The 18,417-nt window shown below is 44.0% G+C and overlaps 1 protein-coding gene across 1 annotated transcript; it reads right to left on the bottom strand.

Moving 5' to 3' along the window:
• Window positions 1-11,677: 11,677 nt before the first annotated feature.
• Window positions 11,678-16,377, bottom strand: PCBD1 (pterin-4 alpha-carbinolamine dehydratase 1). Its single transcript, XM_065894426.1, has 4 exons — window positions 16,268-16,377; window positions 13,623-13,754; window positions 13,007-13,087; window positions 11,678-12,238 (listed from the first exon to the last, which is right to left on the bottom strand). Exons 1-4 carry the CDS (start codon window positions 16,268-16,270, stop codon window positions 12,140-12,142), a joined length of 315 nt encoding a protein of 104 aa, XP_065750498.1. The 5' UTR covers window positions 16,271-16,377; the 3' UTR covers window positions 11,678-12,139.
• Window positions 16,378-18,417: the final 2,040 nt, after the last annotated feature.

Below are 18,417 nucleotides of genomic sequence, written 5' to 3'. Positions count from 1 at the left end.
GGGGTTGGCGGCTTGAACATAGCCTGAAGGGGTTAGTGCACCACGACTAGCCGGGAGGGAGTTCGGGGAAAAGCCTGCACCGGCCGAAGAGGCAAGAGACTTTTTCTTCCCTCTTTGTTTCCTGGTGCGCGAGGAGAGGGGTTTAAGAGCGCTGCTTAAAGGAACTCCAGAGACGGGCGCGAGCCGCGGCTAAAAGCGCGAACCCCAGAGACGGGCGCGAGCCGCGGCTGAGGGCGCGAGCCCCCGAGACGGGCGCGAGCCGCGGCTGAAAGCGCAAACTCCAGAGACGGGCGCGAGCCGCGGCTAAAACCGCGGACCCCAGAGACGGGCGGGAGACGCTAAGGCTGCTGCTGCCGCCACCAAGGGGCCTGTGTGCGAGCACAGGTCACTCTCCACACCCCTCTTCCGCGGAGTCTGTGCAGCCCGCCACTGCCAGGTTCCCGGGATCCAGGGACAACTTCCCCGGGACAGCGCACGGCGGGCCTCAGGCTGGTGCAACGTCACGCCGGCCTCTGCCGCAACGTCACGCTGCCTCTGCCGCCGCAGGCCCGCCCCGCACGCAGTGCCCCTCCTTCCCCCATCCCCCAACCCCCGGCCTGAGTGAGCCGGAGGCCCCGAATCAGCGGCTCCTTTAACCCCGTCCTGTCTGAGCGAAAAAACAGACGCCCTCCAGCGACCTACACGCAGAGGCAGGGCCAAATCCAAGGCTGAGCTCCTGTGAGCTGTGAGAGCAGGGAGGAGAGGGGGAGGTCTCTCCCGGCAGCCGCGGAGGCGGCGGATTGAAGCTCCACAATCAACTTGATATACCCTGCATCTGTGGAATACCTGAATAGACAAGGAATGATCCCAAATTGAAGAGGTGGAATTTAGGAGCGAGATCTATGATTTTTTTCCCTTTTCCTCTTTTTGTGAATGTGTACGTGTATGCTTCTGTGTGACATCTAGTCTGTATACTCTAGCTTCCACCATTTGTCCTAGGGCTCTATCCGTCCATGACTTTTTTTTAAAAATTCTTTTTCTTAATAATTAAGTTTAATTGTAATAACTTTATTATACTTTACCTTCGTTCTTTCTTTCTTTCCTTCCTTCCCTCCCTCCTTTAGACAACGAATCACCCCAAATTGAGGAGGTGGTCTCAGGGAGCAGGATTTATGATTTTTCCCCCTTTACCTCTTTTTGTGAAGGTGTATGTGTATGCTTCTGTGTAAGATTTTCTCTGTATAGCTTTGCTTCCAACATTTGTCCTAAGGTTCTATCCGTCCCTTTTTTTTTTTCTAAATATTTTTTAATTCAATAACTATATTATACTTTATTTTATTTTTACTGTATCATCTTTCTTTCTGTCTTTTTTTCCTTCTTTCCCTCCTTCCTTCCTTCCTTCCTCCCTCCCTCCTTTCTTTCCTTCTTTGCTTCTTTCTCCCTTCCTTCCTTTCCTCCTTTCCCTCTTTCTTTACTCATACTTCTACTAATTCTCCCTACTTTTTCTCCCTTTTATTCTGAGCTGTGTGGATGAAAGGCTCTTGGTGCTCCAGCCAGGAGTCAGGGCTCTGCCTCTGAGGTAGGAGAGCCAACTTCAGGACACTGGTCAACAAGAGACCTCCCAGCTCCACATAATATTAAACGGTGGAAATATCCCAGAGACCTCCATCTTAACACCAGCACCCAGCTTCACTCAACGACCAGCAAGCCACAGTGCTGGACAACCTATGCCAAACAACTAGCAAAACAGGAACACAACCCCACCCATTAGCAGAGAGGCTGCCTAAAATCATAATAAGGCCACAGACACCCCAAAACACACCACCAGACGTGAACCTGCCCACTAGAGAGACAAGATCCAGCCTCATCCAGCACAACACAGGCACTAGTCCCCTCCACCAGGAAGCCTACACAACCCACTGAAACAACCTTAGCCACTGGAGACAGACATCAAAAACAACGGGAACTACGAACCTGCAGCCTGCAAAAAGGAGACCCCAAACACAGTAAGATAAGCAAAATGAGAAGACAGAAAAACACACAGCAGATGAAGGAGCAAGATAAAAACCCACCAGACCTAACAAATGAAGAGGAAATAGGCAATCTACCTGAAAAAGAATTCAGAATAATGATAGTAAGGATGATCCGAAATCTTGGAAGTAGAATGGACAAAATGCAAGAAACAGTTAACAAGGACCTACAAGAACTAAAGATGAAACAAGCAACGATGAACAATGCAATAAATGAAATCAAAATCACTCTAGATAGGATCAATAGCAGAATAACTGAGGCAGAAGAACGGATAAGTGACCTGGAAGATAAAGTAGTGGAAATAACTACTGCAGAGCAGAATAAAGAAAAAAGAATGAAAAGAACTGAGGACAGTCTCAGAGACCTCTGGGACAACATGAAACGCACCAACATTCGAATTATAGGGGTTCCAGAAGAAGAAGAAAGAAAGAAAGGGACTGAGAAAATATTTGAAGAGATTATAGTTGAAAACTTCCCTAATATGGGAAAGGAAATAGTTAATCAAGTCCAGGAAGCACAGAGGGTCCCATACAGGATAAATACAAGGAGAAACACGCCAAGACACATATTAATCAAACTGTCAAAAATTAAATACAAAGAAAGCATATTAAAAGCAGCAAGGGAAAAACAACAAATAACACACAAGGGAATCCCCATAAGGTTAACAGCTGATCTCTCAGCAGAAACCCTACAAGCCAGAAGGGAGTGGCAGGACATACTGAAAGTGATGAAGGAGAATAGCCTGAAACCAAGACTACTCTACCCAGCAAGGATCTCATTCACATTTGATGGAGAAATTAAAACCTTTACAGACAAGCAAAAGCTGACAGAGTTCAGCACCACCAAACCAGCTTTACAACAAATGCTAAAGGAACTTCTCTAGACACGAAACACAAGAGAAGGAAATGACCTATAGTAGCGAACCCAAAACAATATATAAAATGGAAATAGGAACATACATATCAATAATTACCTTAAATGTAAATGGACTAAATGCTCCCACCAAAAGACACAGATTGGCTGAATGGATACAAAAACAAGACCCTTATATATGCTGTCTACAAGAGACCCACTTCAGAACTAGAGACACATACAGAATGAAAGTAAGGGGATGGAAAAAGATATTCCATGCAAATGGAAACCAAAAGAAAGCTGGAGTAGCAATTCTCATATCAGACAAAATAGACTTTAAAATAAGGACTATTAAAAGGGATAAAGAAGGACACTACATAATGATCAAGGGATCGATCCAAGAAGAAGATATAACAATTGTAAATATTTATGCACCCAACATAGGAGCACCTCAATACATAAGGCAAATACTAACAACCATAAAAGGGGAGATCAACAGTAACACATTCATAGTAGGGGACTTTAACACCCCACTTTCACCCATGGACAGATCATCCAAAATGAAAATAAATAAGGAAACACAAGCTTTAAATGATACATTAAACAAGATGGACTTAATTGATATTTATAGGACACTCCATCCAAAAACAACAGAATACACATTTTTCTCAAGTGCTCATGGAACATTCTCCAGGATAGATCATATCTTGGGTCACAAATCAAGCCTTGGTAAATTTAAGAAAACTGAAATTGTATCAAGTATCTTTTCCGACCACAACGCCATGAGACTAGATATCAATTACAGGAAAAGATCTGTAAAAAATACAAACGCATGGAGGCTAAACAATACACTACTTAATAATGAAGTGATCACTGAAGAAATCAAAGAGGAAATAAAAAAAAACCTAGAAACAAATGACAATGGAGACACAACGACCCAAAACCTATGGGATGCAGCAAAAGCAGTTCTAAGGGGGAAGTTTATAGCAATACAAGCCCACCTTAAGAAGCAGGAAACATCTCGAATAAACAACCTAACCTTGCACCTCAAGCAATTAGAGAAAGAAGAACAAAAAAACCCCAAAGCTAGCAGAAGGAAAGAAATCATAAAAATCAGATCAGAAATAAATGAAAAAGAAATGAAGGAAACAATAGCAAAGATCAATAAAACTAAAAGCTGGTTCTTTGAGAAGATAAACAAAATAGATAAACCACTAGCCAGACTCATCAAGAAAAAAAGGGAGAAGACTCAAATCAATAGAATTAGAAATGAAAAAGGAGAAGTAACAACTGACACTGCAGAAATAAAAAAAATCATGAGAGATTACTACAAGCAACTCTATGCCAATAAAATGGACAATCTGGAAGAAATGGACAAATTCTTAGAAATGCACAACCTGCCAAGACTGAGTCAGGAAGAAATAGAAAATATGAACAGACCAATCACAAGCACTGAAATTGAAACTGTGATTAAAAACCTTCCAACAAACAAAAGCCCAGGACCAGATGGCTTCACAGGTGAATTCTATCAAACGTTTAGAGAAGAGCTAACACCTATCCTTCTCAAACTCTTCCAAAATATAGCAGAGGGAGGAACACTCCCAAATTCCTTCTACGAAGCCACCATCACCTTGATACCAAAACCAGACAAGGATGTCACAAAGAAAGAAAACTACAGGCCAATATCACTGATGAACATAGATGCAAAAATCCTCAACAAAATACTAGCAAACAGAATCCAACAGCACATTAAAAGGATCATACACCATGATCAAGTGGGGTTTATTCCAGGAATGCAAGGATTCTTCAATATACGCAAATCTATCAATGTGATAAACCGTATTAACAAATTGAAGGAGAAAAACCATATGATCATCTCAATAGATGCAGAGAAAGCTTTCGACAAAATTCAACACCCATTTATGATAAAAACCCTCCAGAAAGTAGGCATAGAGGGAACTTTCCTAAACATAATAAAAGCCATATATGACAAGCCCACAGCAAACATCATCCTCAATGGTGAAAAACTGAAAGCATTTCCACTAAGATCAGGAACAAGACAAGGTTGCCCACTCTCACCACTCTTATTCAACATAGTTTTGGAAGTTTTAGCCACAGCAATCAGAGAAGAAAAGGAAATAAAAGGAATCCAAATCGGAAAAGAAGAAGTAAAGCTGTCACTGTTTGCAGATGACATGATACTATACATAGAGAATCCTAAAGATGCTACCAGAAAACTACTAGAGCTAATCAATGAATTTGGTAAAGTAGCAGGATACAAAATTAATGCACAGAAATCTCTGGCATTCCTATATACTAATGATGAAAAATCTGAAAGTGAAATCAAGAAAACACTCCCATTTACCATTGCAACAAAAAGAATAAAATATCTAGGAATAAACCTACCTAAGGATACGAAAGACCTGTATGCAGAAAATTATAAGACACTGATGAAAGAAATTAAAGATGATACAAATAGATGGAGAGATATACCATGTTCTTGGATGGGAAGAATCAACATTGTGAAAATGACTCTACTACCCAAAGCAATCTACAGATTCAATGCAATCCCTATCAAACTACCACTGGCATTTTTCACAGAACTAGAACAAAAAATTTCGCAATTTGTATGGAAACACAAAAGACCCCGAATAGCCAAAGCAATCTTTAGAACGAAAAAAGGAGCTGGAGGAATAAGGCTCCCTGACTTCAGACTATATTACAAAGCAACAGTAATCAAGACAGTATGGTACTGGCACAAAAACAGAAAGATAGATCAGTGGAACAGGATAGAAAGCCCAGAGATAAACCCATGCACATATGGACACCTTATCTTTGATAAAGGAGGCAGGTATGTACAGTGGAGAAAGGACAGCCTCTTCAATAAATGGTGCTGGGAAAACTGGACAGGTACATGTAAAAGTATGAGATTAGATCACTCCCTAACACCATACACAAAAATAAGCTCAAAATGGATTAAAGACCTAAATGTAAGGCCAGAAACTATCAAACTCTTAGAAGAAAACATAGGAAGAACACTCTATGACATAAATCACAGCAAGATCCTTTCTGACTCACCTCCTAGAGTAATGGAAATAAAATCAAAAATAAACAAATGGGACCTAATGAAACTTCAAAGCTTTTGCACAGCAACGGAAACCATAACCAAGACCAAAAGACAACCCTCAGAATGGGAGAAAACATTTGCAAATGAAGCAAGTGACAAAGGATTAATCTCCAAAATTTACAAGCAGCTCATGCAGCTCAATAACAAAAAAACAAACAACCCCATCCAAAAATGGGCAGAAGACCTAAATAGACATTTCTCCAAAGAAGATATACAGAATGCCAACAAACACATGAAAGAATGCTCAACATCATTAATCATTAGAGAAATGCAAATCAAAACTACAATGAGATATCATCTCACACCAGTCAGAATGGCCATCATCAAAAAATCTAGAAACAATAAATGCTGGAGAGGGTGTGGAGAAAAGGGGACACTCTTGCACTGCTGGTGGGAATGTGAATTGGTTCATCCACTGTGGAGAACAGTATGGAGGTTCCTTAAAAAACTACAAATAGAATTACCATATGACCCAGCAATCCCACTACTTGGCATATACCCTGAGAAAACCAAAATTCAAAGAGAGTCATGTACCAAAATGTTCATTGCAGCTCTATTTACAATAGCCAGGACATGGAAACAACCTAAGCGCCCATCATCGGATGAATGGATAAAGAAGATGTGGCACATATACACAATGGAATATTACTCAGCCTTAAAAAGAAATGAAATTGAGCTATTTGTAATGAGGTGGATAGACCTAGAGTCTGTCATACAGAGTGAAGTAAGTCAGAAAGAAAAAGACAAATACCGTATGCTAACACATATATATGGAATTTAAGAAAAAAAATGTCATGAAGAACCTAGGGGTAAGACAGGAATAAAGACGCAGACCTACTGGAGAATGGACTTGAGGATATGGGGAGGGGGAAGGGTGAGCTGTGACAGGGCGAGAGAGAGTCATGGACATATACACACTAACAAACGTAGTAAGGTAGATAGCTGGGGGGAAGCAGCCGCAAGGCACAGGGATATTAGCTCGGTGCTTTGTGACAGCCTGGAAGGGTGGGATGGGGAGAGTGGGAGGGAGGGAGACGCAAGAGGGAAGACATATGGGAACATATGTATATGTATAGCTGATTCACTTTGTTGTAAAGCAGAAACTAACACACCATTGTAAAGCAATTATACCCCAATAAAGATGTTTAAAAAAAAAAAAAAAAAAACTACAATGAGTTATCACCTCACATTGGTCAGAATGGCCGTCATCAAAAAAATCTACAAACAAGAAATGAGGAGAGGGTGTGGAGAAAAGGGAACCCCCTTGCACTACTGGTGGGAATGTAAATTGATACAGCCACTATGGAGCACAGTATGGAGGTTCCTTAAAAAAACTAAAGATAGAACTACCATATGACCCAGCAACCCCACTACTGGGCACACACCCAGAGAAAAGTATAATTCAAAAAGACACATGGACCCCAATGTTCACTGCAGCACTATTTACAATAGCCAGGTCATGGTGGCAACCTAAATGTCCATCAGCAGAAGAATGGATAAAGAAGATGTGGTACATATATACAATGGAATATTACTCAGCCATAAAAGGAATGAAACTGGGTCATTTGTAGTGAAGTGGGTGGACCTAGAGACTGTCATACAGACTGAAGAAATGCAGAAAGAGGAAAACACTTATCGTACATTGACGAATATATGTGGAATCTAGGATGACCGTATCTAGGATCTAGATGATCGTATTTGCAAACCAGAAACAGAGACAAAGAGGTAGAGTTCAAACGTAAGGATACCAAGGGGGAAAGGGGGAGTGGGATGAATCGGGAGATTGAGATTGACATATATACATACTGCTACTATGTATAAAAGATAACTAATGAGAACCTACTGTATAGCACAGAAAAATCTACTCATTGCACTGTGGTGACCTAAAGGGGAACAAAATCCAAAATAGATGTGTGTGTGTGTGTGTGTGTGTGTGTATACACATAAATGTGTATGTATAGTGATTCATTTTGCTGTCCAGTAGAAACTAACACAACATTGTAAAGAAACTATACTCCAATAAAAATTAATTAAAAAAAACTAAAAGTAGAGTTACCATATGATCCAACAAAACCATTCCTGGGCATATAGCTGGAGAAAACTCTAAATCAAAAAGATACATACACCCCAGTGTTCATGGAAGCACTATTTACAATAGCCAAGACATGGAAGCTATCTACATGTGCATCAATGGATGAATTCATAAAGATGTGCTATACATATAGACATATGTATAAATAGATGTGTGTATGTATATCTATATATGCACAATTAAATACTACTCAGCCATAAAAAAGAAAGAAATTATGCCATTTGCAGAAGAGATGATCATACGACATCACACAGAGAAAGACAAATATCATATGGTAGCACTTATACGTGGAATCTGAAATATGACACAGATGAACTAATTTGCAAACCAGAAACAGACTCACACACATAGAACACAAATTCATGGTTCCCGCAGGGGAAAGGGCGGAGAAGGGATAAATTAGGAGTTTGGGATTAGCAGATACAGACTACTATATATAAAATAGATAAACAAGGTCCTACTGTATAGCACAGGGAACTCTATTCAATATCTTATAAGGAACGATAATGGAAAAAGTACAACAAGGAATGGAGATACATAAATGTATAACTGAATCACTTGGCTGTACACCAGAAACTAACACAACACTGTATATTAACCATACTTAAAAAAAAAAAACAAACAAAAATAGCTCATACACCACGATCAAGTTGGATTCATGCCAGGCTCACAAGGAGGGTTCAACATACACAAATCAACCAGCGCAACACAGCACATCAACCAAAGAAAAGACAAAAACCACACAATCATCGCCATCGATGCAGGAAAAGCATTTCATAAAATTCAACATACATGCATCATAAAAACTCTTACCGGTGCGGGTATGGAGGGAACACATCTCAACATAATAAAAGCTATTCATGACCAACCCACAGCCAACATAATACTCAATGAGGACAAGCTGACAGTCTTCCCACTAAAATCTGGAACAAGTCAGGGATGCCCACTCTCACTGCTTTTATTCAACATGGTATTGCAAGTCCTCACCACAATACTCAGACAAGAAAAAGATATAAAAGGTATCCAAATTGGAAGGAAAGAGATACAATTCTCTTGGTATGCAGATGACCTGATACTATACACAGAAAACCGTAAAGACCCCACACAAAAACTACGAGCAATGATAAACAAATTCAGCAAGGTAGCATGATGCAAGACTGACATATGGAAATCTGTTGCATTTCTTCACACTAACAATGAAATATCAGAAAGGGAAAGTAAACAAAACAATCCCGTTTAAAATCATATCGAAAAATAAAATACAGAGGAATAAACCTGACCAAGGAGGTGAGAGACTTATATGCTGACAACTGCAACACACTGATAAAGGCCACTGAAGATGATTCAAAGAAGTGGACAGCTATCCCATACTCCTGGAGTGGAAGAACTAGTATCATTTAAATGGCCATACTACCCAAAGCAAAGCAGATTTCATGCAATCCCTACCACACTACCCATGACATTTCTCACAGAACTCGAACAAATAATCCTAAATGTACATGGAACCATAAAAGACCGAGAATTACCAAAGCGCTCCTGAGGAAAAAGAACAAAGCTGCAGCCATAACCCGCCCAGACTTCAGACAACACTACAAAGTTACAGTAACCAAAACAGCATAGTACTGGCACAAACACAGCCATAGGGATAAAGGGAACAAAATATAGAGAGCCCAGAGATAAACTCACACACCTACGGTCGATTAGTCTTTGACAAAGGAGGCGAAAATATACAATGGAGAAAAGACAGTCCCTTCAGCAAGTGGTATTGGGAAAGCTGGACAGCCTCATGTAAACCAATGAAGTTGGAACACTCCCTCATTCCACACACAAACATACACTCAAAATGGCTTAACAACTTAAATGCAAGACATGACACCACCAAACTCCTAGAAGAGAACCTTAGGTAAAACATACTCTAGCATAAATCCTAGAAATGTTTTCTAAGGTTGGCCTCCCAAGGCAATGGAAACAAAAGCAAAACTACACAAATAGGACCTCATCAAACTTCTCATCTTTTGCACAGCAAAGGGAACCATAAATAAAAACCAAAAGACAACCTATGAACTGGGAGAAAATATCTGCAATGGGGTGACCGACAAGGGCTTCATTTCCAAAACATACCAACAGCTCATACCACTCAATACCAAACCCACAAACAACCCAATTTTAAAAATGGGCAGAAGACCTCAACAGACACTTCTCCAAAGGAGACATAGCATGGGCAACAGGCACATGAACAGATGGACAACATCACTAATTACTCGAGAAATGCAAGTCAAAACTCCAATGAGCTGTCACCTCACAATCGGGCAGAGTGGCCATCATCAAAAAGGCTATAAATAATAAATGCAGGAGGGGATGTGGAGAAAAAGGAACCCTCCTACCCTCTTGATGGGCACATAAACTGGTGCAGACACTATGGAGAAGAGTATGGAGGTTCCGTCAAAAACTAAACAGAGTTACCATATGATCCAGCAATCCCACTCCTGGCCATATAGCTGGAGAAAACTCTATTTGAAAATATACATGCACCCCAATATTTAAGCAGTACTATTTACAATAGCCAAAACTTGTAAGGAACCTTTATGTCCACTGATAGCTGTATGCATAAGGAAGATGTGATACACAAACACGCGCGCACACACACACACACACACACACACGGAATATTACTCAGCCATAAAAAAGAATTAAATAATGCCATTTGCAGCATCATGGATGGACCTAGAGATTATTTTACTACTTGAAATCAGACAGATACAAATATCATGATATCAATTACATATGGAATATAAAAAATAGTACAAATGAACTTATTAGAAAACAGAAACACTTACAGTAATAGAAAACATACTTATCGTTACCAAAGGGTAAAGTGGGGTAGGAATAAATGAGGAGTATGTGATTAACAGATACACACTACCATATATAAAATACATAAACAACAGGGATGTATGTATAGCACAGTGAACTATCTTCAACATTCTGTAATAACCTTTAATGGAGAAGTATAAAAAAGATATCTATACTGTATATATGTGTGTGTGTATACATATGTACTCATACACATATATGTAACCAAATCACTGATCTACACCTGAAATTTACACAGTATGGCAAATTGGCAAATGAACTATGCTTCAAGTAAAAAATAAATAAATAAAAGAGAGATCTCCATGTGTTGGATCCTGCAGGCTGGGAAGAAGATCTAGTCATAGGTCCCACCATGCATATAAATGTCCGGCTAACCTTTATCTTTTCAAGATGCTCCCTCAGTCACCTCTGCGTCCAGAATCCTAATCAGGTCTTGGAGGCAGAGCTGAAATGAAGCCTTCTGATTCACCCTTGTGAATCACTTTGTGTTCGTTAACTCACTTATCTTTGCATCTGGCGTTAACTTCACTCATGCTGCCTAGTAATAGTTAACTATTTTTCTAGTTATTTCCCTGAGGTAATAAGGAGCTTAAAAGGCAGGGTGCCCTGGTCCCCTTTCCCCCTAGTGGCCTGAACTCTGTCTTGCACAGAGTAGGTGATTTAGATGCCTGTTGACTCCAATTTGGATTGACTTGTCGAAAAGAAGATTCCAGAGCCTGAGGCCAAGTGAAATAGTGTTTTTATTTGAGGCATAAAAGCACATGGGCTTCTGTCACACAGGATGAGGATGGCTTTAGGTTACTGGTTTCTAAGATAAGACTTTATGTTAAACACAGCTTCTATCACAGCTTCTTGGGAAATGAATCAGAGAACAAGACACAGCCAGGAAAGAAAATCATTACTGTTGCTGGGAAGTTGTAAAGAAAGAGAAGAACTTATTCAAATCAATGTACATGTCACAGGGCCCCAAGGAGGATGAGAGTGGTGTGGGGAAAAACGGTCTAAGTTCCTCGTCTTGGCAGTGATGTTGGCCTCTCCTTCCAAGGCAAGGACTTGCCCCTAAATGGAAGCAGCAACTTGGCCCTTCTGACTGCACCAACGTCTCAGGGCTCCCCAGTTCCCTCTCTGGATCCCCAGTTCAGTCCCCCCTTTCCCCTGAAGAACTCAGAGAGGAAGGACAGGGTCTATGTCATGGACACTGCTACTTGCTCGATGAAGCTGGCCAGGTTTATGTCCCGTTCTGAAAGGCCCGCACACTCATGAGTGCTCAGGGTGATGTGGACCTGAAACAAAACCAGAGATTCGGGGCCAGCTGATTCCACCGACTGCACCTAAGAGCAGGAGAGAGTCACCAGCTCCCGGGCTCAGCCACACCAAGAAGTGTAACCAGACACTAACCCCTCTCCTGGGGGCTGCCTTCCTGACGAGTCTCTAACCTCAGTGCAAAACTGTCTTTTATTACACCTCCATAAACACTGGTAACCACAGCATAGGATTAAAAAAGAAAGATCCAGATATCAAGAGCAACCTAAAGGCCAGAGACAAGACCCCAAACCAACTCCTCAACACGGTCCATTTACAGAACATCACTTCCAGCCTTAATGCCTTTAGAAAGAGTCCAGCATAGCTCTTGGTTCACGACAGGCATTTAATGACTGTTTCCATTCATTCAGCGGACAGGCTGATCTCCTTGGTGTGCATGGGTATTCTTAGTTCAAGTTTACTGCCTTTTCATTCTTCCATATCTCCAGAAAATGTCACCCCTTTAGAGCTATTAACAGTGAATATGCCTGGTTCCCACAGCCTTTCCTTCTCTAGGATTTGCCTTCTTAATGTCTCCTTAACCCACACGTTGTCTCACTAGTGTTTCAAGTTGCTTTTCTTTAATCTGTAGTGAGACTGAATATTTTCTAGGGGTGTTTATGTCGATCCTAGGAAGGAGATGAAAGGAACAGGAGCGGACAGTCGACCTATGGGTGAGGAGAGCCCACAGGCAAGTCCAAGGAAGTGGCCTTCAGAATGAGTTGGAGTTCTAGGCATGTATCACTCACCTTGTTGTACACGTTAAACCATTCAGGATGGTGGTCCAATTTCTCAGCCTGAAGAGCCACTCTTGTCATGAAGCCAAAAGCCTGTTTAATGAAGTGAGACCCAGGTTAGTGTCCTGAAGGAGAGGACTGCCGGGCCCCCTTTTATGGCCAGCGTAAGGCCCAGACTCAGGAGGATTGCCTCGCTCCCTACAAGGTGATCCTTCCAGCTTTCAGCATTCCGCCTAGCACCCTGCCACTCGTTCTGAGGCTGCAGTTTGAGGTGGTCCTTCTGCAGTAGGAAGTCTTGTTACCAGGACCACCAACAAGGTGGAAACCCCAGAGAGCTTCTGAGTCTTCGCCAATCTTTTGGTTATCTACTAAAATGTCTTCAAATGTGCATCCGCTTCCCACTTGAACTGTCTTCTCTAAGGATCGTTTCGAAAAGTTCCAGGTGTGGAGAGCCCAAGACCCATCTCCGACCTCTCCAATCCCCAAGGAGGACACCTTCCAAGTAAACTGGATTAGCGGAGCATCTGACAGTCTTGGCTAACAGAACTTTAAGGGAAGGAACACGTTCTGGAGCGTGACCCCGATCAGCCCCAGTCTCAGGAAACTCTGTCCCACCCTGATGCCATACCCGATTGAAGTCTTTGAAATGGAACTGCTTGAAGATGGCATCCCGGCCTTCCAGCTCGTTCCACCCCACGGCCCGCAGATTTGGCAGCAGCTGGTCCCTCTCCTCAGCACTTAGCCTGTGCGCTTTGCCAGCCTAGGAGAGGGAAAACACAGAAGACCAAGGACATTCGTTTTTTTTCACAGGACAAAAGAGAGGGCTCTGGACCTTTGGGGAAATTTAGCCAGCCTCCACTGGCAGTTCTGGTGGCGCAGTCAAAGGGCAGCTGGTCTAAATCAACAGACTGGGAGGAGGGGCTCTGTCTGGTGCACTGATAGGTTCTTAGAGAACAGAGTCCTGAGGTGTAATGCAAATCGCTGGGGCAGAGAAACACTCCTTCCCCACCCCTGCCCCCAAAGCCTTACAGAGGGCACTCCTCCGTAAAAAAACTAGGTCTCTTCTGTTCACGGGGGAGCAAAAGCAAATCAAGCCCCTACTGTTGCTGTGTATTGAAGAGGAAACTGCGGCCTAGAGAGGGGAAATGACCTCTCTTCCTTCACCCCCCACCCTCAGTCAGCAAAAGCACAGGAATCCTTCTCAAGGTGGGTCCATGTGTCTGCATCCCTGGGGCTGGGCAAAGGAACCAGCACTTAAAGCATGGTCCAGGCGATCCCCAGCCACACCGTGGTCAACAACCACTGGCACTACCTCCTAGTGGGTATCCCACCACGCTCCCAGGCAGCCTCTGGTTCCCAGCTGCTAGGCCTACGTTTCTCAGTTTTCCACCTTCTTTTCTATTCTGTCAGCTTGAGAAGCTGGAGCCACAGAGCTCAGTCCCCAAAGCAGAAGTAACTTGGCCAAGGGCAAATGGCAAAGCCACTGCCTCAGCCTATTTTCCTATTGTGCAAAATGCCCTTGAGGCAGCCCAAACTGGCAGTTAATTCAGGCGGTGAGTGGAACCCTCTCTTGGAGAACAGAAGAAAGCAAAGGTCAGTTCCAGCCTCTAAGAAGATCCAGGTGGAGGAGCTTAAGGGATCCCAGAATTTAGGCCCCTGAAGTAGAACTACCCAAGGCAGGAAAGTGAGAGTGCTAAATTAAATCAGTTAGGTCTGGGAAGAGAAGGCAAGGGAGGTTAATTCAGCTTTTATGAGGCAGCCTGCCAACTGGAAGCCAGGTGGCCTTGGGGCACTCATCTCCCCTCGCCTGATGGGTATAAAGGCACAAGAACTTCCACTTTAGGAATCAGCCAGAGGAGCCAGGAGACACTTTAATAAACTCCATTGTTATTAAGGGAATATCACCTGCATTTTTAAAAAGAGACTTGCTGGGGCAAGTAAGCTTATGACAGGCCTTCAGGTTTGGGGCAGAACTGGAAAAACATTTCAGGGCTCTGATAACCGTTTTCTCCCTCCTGAAAGTGTGCTGGCTGGCTCTGTCTCCTCTACTAGGCTCTGGAAGGCCAGTGAGGGCAGTCGAAATCTGCATCACCGCCCAACCCCCAGACAGCTGACCCTGTCTCAGTGGCTGGTAAGCCTGGTCCGTGTATCCAGGCAACCGGGTGACCACATGGCAGCCAAGGCATCAGAACCCACCATTTAGTTCTCTGGCTCTGAAAGGAGTGCGCAGGTACCAGCGGGCTCCTAGGAGGCTCCTTTCTAGAGTCTTCTGGAATCCCCTACATTTCACAGCCTGGGGCTGAACTGACAAGTCCCTCTGAAATCTGGGATCAGAGAGGGGGCAGGGGTGGTGTTTGCTTAGTAAATCACAGGTCAGGCCTGGACTCAGCCTGGGCCTCTGGGAGTGTGCAGAGGGGTTACTGATTACCCACGCCCTGTGGCTTTGGGCCTCAGTGTACCTCACAATCAGCTCACCCACCACCTCCCCTCCATCTGAACCGTTACCTTCAAAGTGCCCTCCCAGGTGGCACCGCAGTCCCGACCGCTCCTAACGCTTTGAGGCCTAACACTTCTGCTGTTTAGTAAAGCTTCCTGGGTCTAGAAGCTTCTCCGCAGGCTCACCTTCACCTCCCTAGCTGAGCACAGGGCCTGAGACTCCCAGGAAAGCTCAGCCTGGAGGGCGGGTGACCCTGAGCAACCATGTCCCCATTGCTGGGCAGAGGCCTCAAACTAGGAGCCAGGGGCCGGCTCTGAGGTCAGGGGACAGCACAGAGGGCTTAGCAGAAGAGCAAGCGAGAAGGGCAGTAAACAGGCAGACAGAGGGACACGCAAATTCAGTCGCCCCAATACAGGACAGAACCTCTCCACCAAGGGGAACTATGCCCTGGGCTCACTATGCTGCCCCTCCCCACCCCCGCCCAGAAAGGTCTCTAAACCCCACCCGCGGCACTGAGGCCCCGCGCGGGCTCTGGCCGGGGCTCCCGCCTAGCTGTAACCCGGACCTGCCACCGCCCCTCTCCCGGCTTCAGCTTCCCAGGGGGCACCACTCGGGGGCGGGGGTGGGACAGAGACCCCCACTCTCCCAGCCGGGCGCGCGGCTGCTCTGCGAAGGCCTCGGAGGAAGCCCCCGCCCCGTACCTCCCGGCGCCGTCCTCTGGCCTGGGCGGGGACCCAGCGCAGCCCCTGGCTCTCCTCCGCCCCTCCCGCGCGCCCCCTCCTAACCCGGCCGCCCCTACGGGTGATCCCCCCCCCACCAACCACCAACTCGCTCACCATGCCGGGCGCGGACGCGGGCAGCAGCTGGTGGCGGCGGAGCAGACGAGCGAGACGCCCGGCGCACTGGGAAGCCGTCGCGCGGGGCGGCGCTCGGGCCGCCCCGGGGCTGGAGCTCAGCCGGGAAGGGGCCGCCCACTGGTAATCATTAACAACAGCTGGGGCTGCCTTCCAGCACTTTCCTCCGTGCCGACGTTGCAGGGAGCTCGGGGATTAAGGACCCAGGCTCCAAACGCGGACTCCAGCAATTGCATCGCGCTCTGCCACTTACCAGCTGTGTGACCCTGGGCGCGAGATTACTAACTTTTTCTTTTTTAAAAACACCTTATTGAGAAATTGAACCACACAGTAAACCGCACGTTTAAAGTGTACAGTTTGATGCGTTTTGACATGTATGCATCTGTGCAACCATCGCTACGATAAAGATCATGAACATAGCCATAACCCTTAAGTTGCGTCCCCCCAACTCAAGACAACTGTTGACCTGCTTCCTCACTATAGATTAGGTTGCATTTTCTAGAATGCTATGTAAATGCAAATTATACAAATTATACTCTTTTTATATCTGCCTTCTTTCACTCAGCAGGATTACCCATGTCGTTGCACATATCAATAGTTTCTTCCTTTTTATGGCTAAGTAGACGTTATTTTATAGAATTATATTGTAATGGATATGCTACAATTTGTTGGACGTTTGGGTTGTTTCCAGTTTTTGACTATTACAAATAAAGCTGCTGTGAACTTTGGCATACAAGTGTTTGTATGGATATATGTTTTCACTTGTCTTGTGTGAATACCTAGGAGTGGAATGGCTAGGCCATATGGCAAGTATATACTTACAACTTGTTAGAAATCTGCCAAACTGCTTCTGAAAGTGGTCAGACCATCTTACATCCCCACCAGCAGTGTATGAGACTTCCAGTTCCCTTGCACCGCGCCCCCCCCAGCTGCACGAATACTTGCTATGTCAGTCTTTTTAATTTTAGCCAATCTAATTGGTGTGCAGTGGTATCTCACTGTGGTTTTGAGTTTCCTAAATGACTAATGATATTAAATACATTTGCATGTGCTTATTTGCCAATGGTCAGTCTTTGGTGAATTGCCTGTTCAAATTTCCTGCCCGTTTAAAAAAGAAAAATTGAGTTTTTTGTTTTCTTACTGGGTTTTCAGAGTTCTTCATTCTGGATACAAGCACTTTATCAGATATATGATTTGCAAATATTTTGTTTGCTTTCTCACAATGTCTTTCAAAGAGCGAATGTTCTTAGTTTTGATGAAATCCAACTTATCAAAAGTTTCTTTTATGAATTGGTATTTTGATGTTGTAACTAAGAAATCTTTGCCTAACCCAAGGTCACAAAGATTTTTCTCCTATGTTTTCTTCTATATTTTATAGTTTTTAGTTTTACTTTTTAGAATTTACAGTGCCTTTTTAAAGTTGGTTTTCGGAACTCTATATATCTCAACTTTAATTGCTTGTCAGTTTTAGATATTGCAAATATCTCCTCCCGTTCAGCCATCTGTACACTAACTTCTTGCATGATGTCCTTTGTTGGCAGAAATCTTATATTTTGGTATAATAAGACTTATGCATTAGCTTGGCAACGCTGGTGGGTAGAGGGCAGATGAGAGTTTTCAAAGACAGAAAGAAGGATTTGGGCTCTGCTAGGGTGTAGACAGCTGGAAAGAGTGTTCCACAGTAGCAATGAGAAAAGCCTGGAGATAATATACAATCATCACTTTTCTTCAGCTGGCCGGGGAGCTGAGGTCACAGGGCAACCAAGTAGTCTGAATTCCATGGGAGGCAGGATGCACCTGTGCCAGGCGTGCCGCCAGGCGTGGGGCCGGGAGGGGAGGGGGAAGACACACAGCCTCCATAAAAGTGGGTGAGAAGAAATCAGCTGAAATGTTAACACATTGTTGGAAGCCAGGTGTGTGCTGGCATACAGTCTGGAATAGCTGGGTCCCCGAGACACCACGGGGAGAGTTTGCACACACAAACAGCTTTTATTTATGGACCTCCACTGAGTGCTCAGGAGAAAGAGTGGGGGAAGGGCAAAAGATGGGAGCAAACCCCCCTTCCCTCTCCCTCCCCCCAAGCCAAGCAGGGGATTGGCTGCTGCTGTGGGAAAAGGGCCAAACTTGAAGTC

Source organism: Phocoena phocoena, chromosome 16 (assembly GCF_963924675.1).
Source record: "Phocoena phocoena chromosome 16, mPhoPho1.1, whole genome shotgun sequence".
NCBI classification, from domain to species: Eukaryota; Metazoa; Chordata; class Mammalia; order Artiodactyla; family Phocoenidae; genus Phocoena; species Phocoena phocoena.
This window is presented reverse-complemented; position numbering and strand designations above follow the sequence as displayed.